General features: G+C 46.5%; 1 protein-coding gene across 1 annotated transcript in view; it reads right to left on the bottom strand.

Moving 5' to 3' along the window:
• Positions 1-10,256, bottom strand: part of FER1L6 (fer-1 like family member 6) — a 103,022-nt gene that overhangs the window by 75,970 nt on the left and 16,796 nt on the right. The window contains exons 7-10 of the mRNA XM_011360828.1: positions 8,585-8,741; positions 7,820-8,006; positions 6,658-6,850; positions 4,218-4,570 (exon numbers count right to left, since the gene is read on the bottom strand). Of these exons, the coding sequence (XP_011359130.1) occupies positions 4,218-4,570; positions 6,658-6,850; positions 7,820-8,006; positions 8,585-8,741 (890 nt within the window). The remainder of the gene's footprint in view (positions 1-4,217; positions 4,571-6,657; positions 6,851-7,819; positions 8,007-8,584; positions 8,742-10,256) is intronic.

Genomic DNA, 10,256 nt, shown 5'->3' with positions numbered 1-10,256 from the left:
GCTGTTGGGAAGATGACGATACTGTAGCTCGGTCCCAAGGTTATTTTGCCCAGTTCAAACATTCCAAAGGTTCAAGGAGTAGGAAGTACAAGGCAGTCCTCTGGAATGGCTGCCCTGACTCTACTTAAAAATGACTCCGCTTATGCCAACACAGGTCACAAGACAGGAGCCATCCCAAGATAATACACGAGTATTTGCAAATGACTCCTATTGACACGGAACAGGCTGACACTTCAGCAGATGTGGCTGGGACACAGCATCGCATTTCTGAGCGATGAGGCTGAATGAACTGGAGTCATACACGCTGTGCTTCCTGGTTTTGTGGTTGAATTTTTTAAAGTACATGGAAAAAGAGATAAGGCTTATCTAAAGATTAAAGCAGTTGTGGCCTCAGAAGTTAAGAGCCTTATTCAGTCAGGGACCATGAACCTTGACCCTCAGAGAACCAGAGAGCTTTTCACATCATCAGGTGAAATGTCACCCCTTCCTTCACACAGGAGCCCCCTGTGCTCTCAGCATCAGCAGGAAATGTCTCTGTTGAACAGAAAACATAGAACGGGGTGGGGCCCAGCGCTGGATCTTAGTCATCGAGCACACACCCCTCCCACCTGCTGCCACTGTATCCACTGGCTGTAAACCAGCCACTTATCTCACCTTCTTATGGCCGAGTTTACTTTCTGGGAAGTGCTTAAAAACTAGTCAGGGACCTGGAGGGAATGTACGCCATGTAGCCTAAAGAGGGACAGCAGGTTCCACAGCTAGATAAAAACTCTCTTCAAATTCTGCTACTTCCTAGCTGGCGGACTTCCGGCAAGTCACAGCCACTCTCTGGCTGTCATTTTCCTTGTCTGTGAAATAAACATCACAATAGGGCCTCTGGGCGGGATAAGGGGGGAAGGGGGGGAATTATCCATGTGGAGGATCTAATATAAAGCCTGCTCATATAGATGCCTCAGACAATAGTCATGATAAGTATTCTAACAGGTTAGAGTTTGTCTTAATCTTAATCCTACCTGTCCTTCAAGGTACAACACAAATGCCTCTTCTGTCTAAAAATATACCTTGACTCCCCAAGCTGTAAAAATGATGATGGTAATATTTATTGAGCTGTTACTATCTATGTGTCAGATGTGGTATTAAGAATTTTACCTACATTATCTAATGTCATTCTCGTAACTATCCTAGAAGGGAGATATTTCTATTATAGTCATTTAAAGTTGAAGACACTGCAGTCCCATGAAAGATTAAGAAATCTGTTCGAAGTTACAAAACATGCCCAATATTTATTGAGCACTTACTATGTTCCAGATTCTGTTCTAAGCGTTTTACGTGTATTAATTCATTAAATCCTCACTATGAGACTATGAAGTAGAAGTTATTATTAGAAATAAGCATGAGGAGCTTAAGTCACTTGTCCCAAGTTTCAAACAGAGACAGTGTTTCTCCAGAGGCTGAGCAGTCACCACTGCACCATACTGCCATGTCTTAAAACCAGCTGTCTCACTTGGGAGCCCAGTGTTTTAATCATTATAGTTCACTCACTCCAGGAAATAATAGCACTTTATTCGTACCTCCTTATTGCACTTATCACTTTCTACTTCCTATGCATTTATTTTATACGTCTTACCTACCCTTCTACGCCATAAGTCCACAGAGTCACTATGTTTTTATTCCTCTCTTGTTGAGGATGATGTTTAAACAAGAAGCTACTTAATAGGGTTCACAGAGTTTAAAAATGAACACACCTATTAGATTAGTTATGCTCTGTGAAAGTTTGCCGAGGGGAGATAAACTTGGATGGTGGTAATGAGGGTGAGCTGGTAAAGGCAACACCATGGAATCTCATTCGTGCAGATATGCCGTGAGTACATGGCTGCGGCAAAAAAGATTGGAGCTCAAAGACCCTGGATAGCTGAAAAATAAGAAGCTGCGGGAAAACTTGTTGGTGTGGGCGAGCTCTGAGCCTTCGAGGCTCTGGAGGGTGGCAGGTAGAAGCCCAATGTGATTGTTTTAAAATGTTTACAAACTCTTGGACAATTCTCCCTTCAAAGAGTGAAGCCAAATTCCCTTCCTTTTGAGTGTGGGCTAGACCCAATGACTGGTTTCTAACAATTAGAATGTGGCATAACTGTCACTGTGCGACTTCCATGGATGTGGTCATAGATGTGGCCGCAGTTTCTGCCTCGCTCTGTCTTGGATCGCCCGCTCTGGGGAGAGCCAGCTGCCATGAGGACACTCAAGCAGCTTATGGAAGGCTCCATGCAGTGAGGCACCCAGGACTCTTGCCAACGATCAACAAGGAACCAAGTCTTTCCACCAACAACCATGCGAGTGCGCCATCTTGAAAGTGGGTCCTGCAGCTCTAGTCCAGCTTTCCAACAACTGCAGCTCCTAGCAACGTCTTGACTGAAACCTTATGAGAGATTCTAGCTAGAACCACCAAGCTGAGATAGTCCCAAATTCCTCACCCACGGAGAAAATAAATGTTTGTGGTTTTAACTTGCTGAATTTGGGGGTAACTTGTTATACAGTAAGAGATAACTAATAAAACCAGCAAGAAACTGACTACAAACAAGAAGCCAAGATGGAGAGAGGAGGGAGGAGAAATAAGGATCTGAATGATGCCTGAATTTTACCCCTCTCCTACCACCTTCCACACAAGAGTGAAGGTGCCCCCTGGCATAGGAAGTATCTTGAAGATACTGACTTGGGTTAAGAAAACCCTCTACTAGCCCCTTTCTACTTGGCTGATCCCTGTTTAGAAAAGAATGGCCAGTCTTGACAGCAAGAAAATTTGCCACAGGGACAGATATCGAGAAAATCAGCTTAAGTGGCTACTCAGCTAAGCACACTTTCTGGCAAAGTCCAAAAAGTTTCTAAAAGTTTCTAAAACTGGCATATATACTGAAGAAATATACATAAACACAATCACACCAAGGAAAATGTCAATTCTAACAACAAACTGACAGTACACAGTCCTGGAGAATATTTCTCAACATATACGTTCAGGGGTAGAGCTGGGGAGGTTGGCAAAATACCCGAAGTCAGTTACAAAGAATGGGGTGGAGAGCTCTGAATTGCTGCCCACTGGTGGTGGGAGCAAACATAAGCGACATCAGGAACAGTAACAAGAGCTAATGTGTTGCCTGCCTACCACGCATGTGCTAAGGACCCTGCTGACCACTGAACAGGCGTGCCCTCATTTATCCCCAGGAGACGCCTACGACAGAGAAACCATTACTACCCCACTTGTTGATGACTAAGCTGAAACATGGAGAAGTGTTCATATGAGAACCGTGAATAGAGCCAACCTCCAAGATTTCCAATCCTGTGTTCCGACCTCTCTCCCACACTGTTTCTTAAGATTGATTAGATCCCAACAGTAAAAATAAGTGGCCGTTCCAAGGCTACCATCCTTCAGTCTGTCTAGTGTCCCCCAGGAATGGACAGCTCTGGGAGATCAGCCGTCACCTTCCTTCCCCATCTGAAATGATTGTCTGGTTGACCTGAGAAACTCACTCTCAGAGGCAAAATCATCCAAGCTGAGAGCTGGAATCCACCCACCTCTGCTACTGACAAAACATGAAGTTCCCTCCTTTGCTTAACTACAAAGTAGTATTTATTGCTAAACAGTCAAGATGACATTCACAGCTTGTGTCCATCTTGGAGCCCAGATCTCTTTCCCGTAACAGAACTAGGCTGGAAAATGCCCATGAGCTTTGCATTGAGTATTATGCAAAGATAAGCATCTGCGTGAGCTGTGGTTTCCCCACAGGCTTGGGGCAGGGGACAAGGTTTCTCAGTTTCTTGTATCCCAGCTTGTCACCCACTCTGCCTCCTCTTCATCCCTGCTCCCACATTGCCTCACATCCAGAGCATCCGCTAAGCTAATAGCAGAGCTAAAAACAATGTGGGGCCACAGATACAGTTCAGTCGATCACCGCACCACTCACTCCCACTGGCTCCCCCGGAGGACTTTTATTTCTTTTACTTTGGTTTCCATGTAAACCTTGTTTGGGGGCCACTGAAGGAATTTATCATGGGCAGATGGCTGTGATACGTGTAGGGAGAGGCATAGGATCAGCCCTGGGGTGTGGGCCTGAGCCAACACACATCGTGCAGAAGTGAGACCTGTACAGGCCCTTGGGAGCCACGACAGGCGCTGTCTCCACCGTGGGCTCACCTCACAGGTGCGGTGGAGCAGTGTTCAGACCTACCTCGGGGGATGCATCGAAAGCTTCCACCTCGACCTCTGTCGAGTGGGTTTTGTCTGGAGCCTGCTGGGGTTTCCCGTCGTCAGTCATGTCGCCCTTGTCTTTACTTGAGCCTTTGGAAGATTTGGCGTCTTTGTCCTTCGAAGACGACTTGAGGTCCTTGAGCGTCTTGGAAAATTTAGACTCCTGCGCCCCGCCCGAGAGGATTTCCACAGCAATCTCTACCAAGATTCTGCCCCTGAATGACACGCCTTCTCCAAAGCCTTCATTCAGTTCCTGGTAGTCGTCCATCAGACTGTGGTTCCTGGGTGAGCCATACAGGTTAATCCAGGCAGGTCCGAAGGTAGGTAGAAAGCCTAAAAAGACACCACGTTATTAGTTGACTGGTTATGTTTACAAGTTGATTATATTTTGCTTCATGAAAATTGTATGCATTCATTTAAATACACAGAAAAGACAGGAGAAAATATTTACAGGCTATCCCATCACCAAAAGACAGCCGTATTTACCATTTTGCTATATTTCTTTCTAGTCTTTCTTCCATGCATATGTTTACACTTGTTCACAGTTGTAATAATACTATGAATAATGCTATGAATTATTCTAAGGATGCTGATGTGCATCCTTGATCTGTTCACTTACTCATCAAATGTTTATTGACTCCTAACATGAGCCAGCCACCATGCTAGACACTCTGCATAGAGCCCAGTGGAGAACAGAGCAGATGCAAACATAAACAAACATTACATCTATTATTGCATTATAGATGTAATGAAGGAGATATACCTTTTGCTGTAAGAACAAATAATTGACTGACGTGGCGTGGAGAGGAGTTAGGCTGAGAGAGAGAGAGGAGAGGAGGGAGTTCTAGGCAGAGGGAATAGCATACGGCCGTGGAAAGGAGCTGGAAGCTAGAAGGAGCTGAAAGAGAAAGTCAGTGTGGCCGACGCCTGGAGAAGAGTTTGGAAAGGTGAGCGGGTCTTGGGAGCCTTGACAAGGATTTTGGCCTTTAACCTAGAAATTATGGGAATATTGTAGCAGGATTTAAGTAAAGACAGGACATGATCAGATGTGTGTTTTAAGATCACTCTGGCTGTGAGTGAATGGTTATAAGAATGGGCCAACTGGTTTGGGGACCACATCGCCATCGAAAGTGAAGACATAAGTGGCTTCTAGGGTGATGGTAGTGAAGACTGAAAGAAACAAATGTTCTCAGATATGTTCTAAATGTAGAACTGAACAGACCTGATGATTTTAATTTACTAGTAGCATAAGTACTTTCCTTTCTTAATACATAGCATCTGAGAGAATACACGGCATCTATGTGAACATCTCTTTGGCAAATGGAGATGCTAATAGTAGCTAACTCACCTGTTGAGATTAAAAGAGGTAATATCTATTAAGTGATTCACACAGGCTCTTACGAAGAGATCAAGAATATTAGCCATTACTCTTAATAAGTATATTTATCATTATTTGCTTAATAGTTTCCCCACTGTTGATGAGTAGATGTTTCTGTATGTTTACTGTGATCAGTAGCTGTATGTCTAAATGTTTCCTCTCCCTGCACCCACAGCCCCATGGACGAGATTCTATCCTTCCTTTAAGTAAATTTTAAGAAGCAGAGGTATTGTATGAAAAAGAACAGAAAGATTTTATGGCCCCCCGATGTCTGTTTTTTAAACACATCTCCCTGAATCCCATCAGGATGTTCCCAAAAAGCTGTGGGTGAAACGCGTTTACACGTAACTGAGAAATCTGCAGAGGGGCAGAGTGCGCTTTCTGCCCAAAGCGATCCTGTGGCAAACCCTTCCGTAACACGAAGGTCAAATGGTAGCTATGTATTGAGACCTTTCAACAGTGTCACTCTGTGAGGGGCACAAAAAGGCACAAATTTTCATCTGTTTATGTCAAACCTTCAGTATATGTGTCTGTGTACGCACTGACACATATATATGCACAAGTATGCACATCGATCACCACGATCTGCAGGACAGTGAGCAGCACCTCCCTGCAGTACTCACGCTCTCGTGCTCCTATCGGCGAGCGGGAGGCACAGTTTGGGAGGATGATTTCAACATGTAAAAACCATTTTTAGCTTGTGTGCCGTGCAGCAGATGTGGCCGATGGACCACAGTTTGCCAACTTCTGGTCTAATCAAAACATTTCATTTTTCAATTAAGAATCCTCAGGCCCAGAGAGAGGGAGTGACCATCTCTAAGACCTGCAGTGATGGTCATGGCAGATATGGGACCAGGACCAAGCCTCCTGGCTCCCAGAGCCTGGCTCCATCCATTCCCCTGAACCAATGTGAACCACAGACCACACAGAGCATGGAAGGTGCCTGACACAGTGCATGCTCCAACCATCTCGTTTCAAAGACCAGGGCTCTAAGTCAATCATTTAGAGACCCTATTTCCAAGACAGATAGGTGAGACTTTACCTTTATCTCCATCCTGTTCATTGGAGATTTTCTTCAGGTCGATGAAATGGGTTGCCAGCGTGACATCATTCATGCTGCCTTCATCCCACACCTGGATCTTCACCCTCCGACACAAGGGAGGGAACATCTCCTTGAAGACCACTTGTTCATGCCACACAGGATCGGCACAGCTCTTCTTCACCGCGGTTCGCCCCTGAAAGCAAAGCCGGGAGCACGTGAACCATGGGGAGAAACGACGGGGGCCCTTGCCTGGACCCAAGAAACTCTTCGAACCAGCTGGAAGTATGAAGTTAGTTGCTAAACATAAGAACCTGCTTCCACCAATGACCTGCTCTGTGCCAGACACCGTGCCAGGCACTGGGGACAAAGGCCAGTAGGTTGTGGTCCGCTCTCAGAAAGTTCCCATCATCCTACTGGGGTCTGGGTGAAACTAACGCCTGGTTGTGAACAAGTGTCGTTCTCACGCGCCTCCAGGAACGCAGCAGACAGAGTCAGGCCCTGAGTTCATGTTTTTCGTAGGACCTTGAGCAAATCACTTCCCCAGTCCAGATCTCAGTTTCCTTGTCATAAAATGAAGGTGACGTCCTATATGACTGCCAAGGTGGTCCAGGGCAAAAATACTCTGATGCTCACCATGCCAAGTCGAGGAAGCAGCAGAGACACGTGCTTAAAGGACAGAGACAACATGCATGTCAGCTGAAGCTTCAAAGTCCAGCCGGCCAGAATTAGGCTCCGACTGGGTGCCCGAGCCGCGGAACTTCCCATGGCTCTTGAGCAGGGAACAGCTGGGAACAGGGATGTGCAGGCGTCCACGGGACAAGAACTACCCGCGGAGACTGCGGAGCAGATTGGGAGGAGGCGGTAATTTTACAAGGCCTGGGGACCAGGTAACGGCTCAGAGAAGTAGCCAGAGATGAGGCCTGTCTGCCCGGGTCCTCAGCCACGCTGCCCGATGGCTCGCCTTCCTAACTGCCTATGGAGAGTGAGTGCGCAACCGCCCCCTTCTTTCCTGCCGCGAGCCCCAGGACCCCTTTGTGGCAAGCCTTCTCTCTCCAGGCACTTCCTAAGTTTTATTTTAACTTCGCTTCATTTGACTAGAAGTGCCTTGGGGAGAGCAGGGCTCCGGCCCAGGCTGCCCTTGTTGGTGACAACACTTCCTCACCATCTGTCCGGCGAAGGAGACCTCCACGAAGGGATCCACGAGGTCCTTACTGTCACCCACAAATGCTTTAGTGACGTTTGCCATGATGCTGGAGTTCATTCTGGGCAACCCTTCTGCTTTGTAGAGTCTCACATAGAATCTGGCCCAGGGTCTCTCCGAAGGAAATCCTTGAGGGATCAAGAGGTTCCTTAGAGGGGAGAAAAACAAAGGAAAAAAAAAAGCGCTCTCACCTGGAAGAACAAGAAGAAAATCTGGAAGCAATTTGGAAGCAGAAAGAAGGACCTTGATATATGAGAAACATCTGAAAAGGTTAGGATTCATGGTTAAAGTGAGTTTTCTTCCCAGTGTGAATGACAGCTAAGGGTATGATTAGAGTGAATGCAAACTTGTTTGGGTCCTGGAATTATAGAATAAACACTGTTCACCACTCTGCATTAAGTCCTCCCATTTAACAAACCAATGGTTGAAATTATCATTCTTTCCAAGAAAAAATGAGTTATATTCAAATAAGTCACATAAGCTCTGCAATGGCTTGTCTATTACAGGTTATGATAGGAAGACAGGCTTTTCTTGTCCTAGGAATTGACCTCCCAAAGGCTAGTCATGCCTTTGACAAGACATATCTTGGTACAGAGTCCCAGGTGGACAAGCTGTGAACTTGACCGTTCATGCTCATGTTCTCATAATGCAAGGAAGGAAGAGAAGGAGGCATGGGAGTTGGGACATATCATTTCCATTGCACGGCCCTGGATGGGCCTGTCTCACTTTTCGATTTGTTCCTCGGCATCGGAGGTTTTGGGCTTGGTCTTCAAGAGGTCGCCTTTTCCGGTCACACTGATGTCGCACTTCAGGTACCCCTTCGTGCCAGTCCTGATGTCTCCAGGATCTGTGAGCAGGGCCCACTTGTCACAGAACTGATGACCTGCAAAAGCATCCTGAGAGCTCGGATATCCCGCACAGATGGACCCAGCAGCTCCAGCCAGTTCTCACCCACTCCCAAGGCCTCCCACGCTCTACCGAGGGGGTAGCTCAGCAGGGCTAAGTCCAGCTCTCCTGCTACTTCCCCCTCTCTCCCTTTCCCTCCTCTCCTTTGCTCCCCACTCTCTTCTCCATCTTTTTCTCCGAGCAGCCACGGATACTTGGGAGGCCCTCGGTCTTGCAGAAATTGCCTAGACAGGGTTCTAGCTTTGACAGGATATAAGGACATTAATGGAGTATAGAGTTACATGTGATTTCACGGGCTGTAAATGTGGCTCAGTGGATCTTTTTGTGAGTTCAAACTTTAGAACCTCTTACAAAATCTAGACGTCTGGCTTATCTTTGAGAAGCTGCTAGATGTAGCAACACGGCGTGCACATTTCCACATGACAGTAGGTGGTAAAGGAATGGAGAAGATGCTACTCCTTCCATATGCGTCACGAGCCCTCCCGGTGACGACAGTCTCCATCGCCCCTTAATATATTAAACCCAGACCATGGCGCTCACTCATGCCCACGGCCTGGCCCCCCTGCTCAGGTGAGCTGGAATCAGAGGTGAAGAAACAGGGCCTTCAATGAGAAGATCAATGTTTGTTGTTGGCCATGTGACTTATTAGCTCTTGACCTTGGACAAATTACCTAAGTTTCAGTCTCTTATAATCAGAGATAATAACAGTAATTATAGCAAATTCATATACAGTGTGCCACAGTCATTATCCTGTGCCGGGTTTTATGCTAAGTGCTTTATGTATATTTATTAACTTAATCCTCAACTCTCCTAGGAAGGAGGTATTATTTGATCCCCATTTTTAAACATGAGGAAACTAAGGTGCAGAGAAGTGAAGCCATCTGCCCAAGGTTACACAACGAGGAAAGAGCAGAGTGGGATTTGAACCCAGGCAATCCGGCTCCAGAATCCACATCCCTAACTTCCATATTCTCCCGCCTTTCCTGCTTGTGTCTCACAGCACTAAATTAGACAGAATGTGGGCAGGGGTGGGGGGCCGGGGGGCGGTGGGAAGAGAGGGAAATGCTCGGAAGTCTGGACATATAAGATAATTTTACTATTAGATTGTAAACTTTAAGGAAAATAAGCTATGTCTTGCTTGACTTTCTATAATCGATGCTCGGTGTTATTGAATGAACAGTTAGATGGATGAGTGAGTACAGGGGTGACTACGAGGGGGGGGTAGCCTGGAGCAGAGTAGGAGAGGGATTGGGAGGCGATGCTTTCTTACCGGGTTGGTTGTACACGGTCCCCAGATCCACCTTGAAGGAGCCAATCAATGTGCTTCCCATCAGCTTGTGGTGGCAGACCTGAGGGGAGACGGAGCAGTGAGCCCCGCAGCTCAGATTTCTCTTCGAGCCCAAATCTGTGAAATGGGTCCATGACACCTCAGAGAGGATTCTAGGCATTTGACCTCTGTCCGGCCTTCACTCCTATGTCTGGAGCACAGTGA

Source organism: Pteropus vampyrus, unplaced genomic scaffold (assembly GCF_000151845.1).
Source record: "Pteropus vampyrus isolate Shadow unplaced genomic scaffold, Pvam_2.0 Scaffold59, whole genome shotgun sequence".
NCBI lineage: Eukaryota > Metazoa > Chordata > Mammalia > Chiroptera > Pteropodidae > Pteropus > Pteropus vampyrus.
Note: the sequence above shows the minus strand (reverse complement) of the source record. Positions and strands in the feature narration are given on the sequence as shown.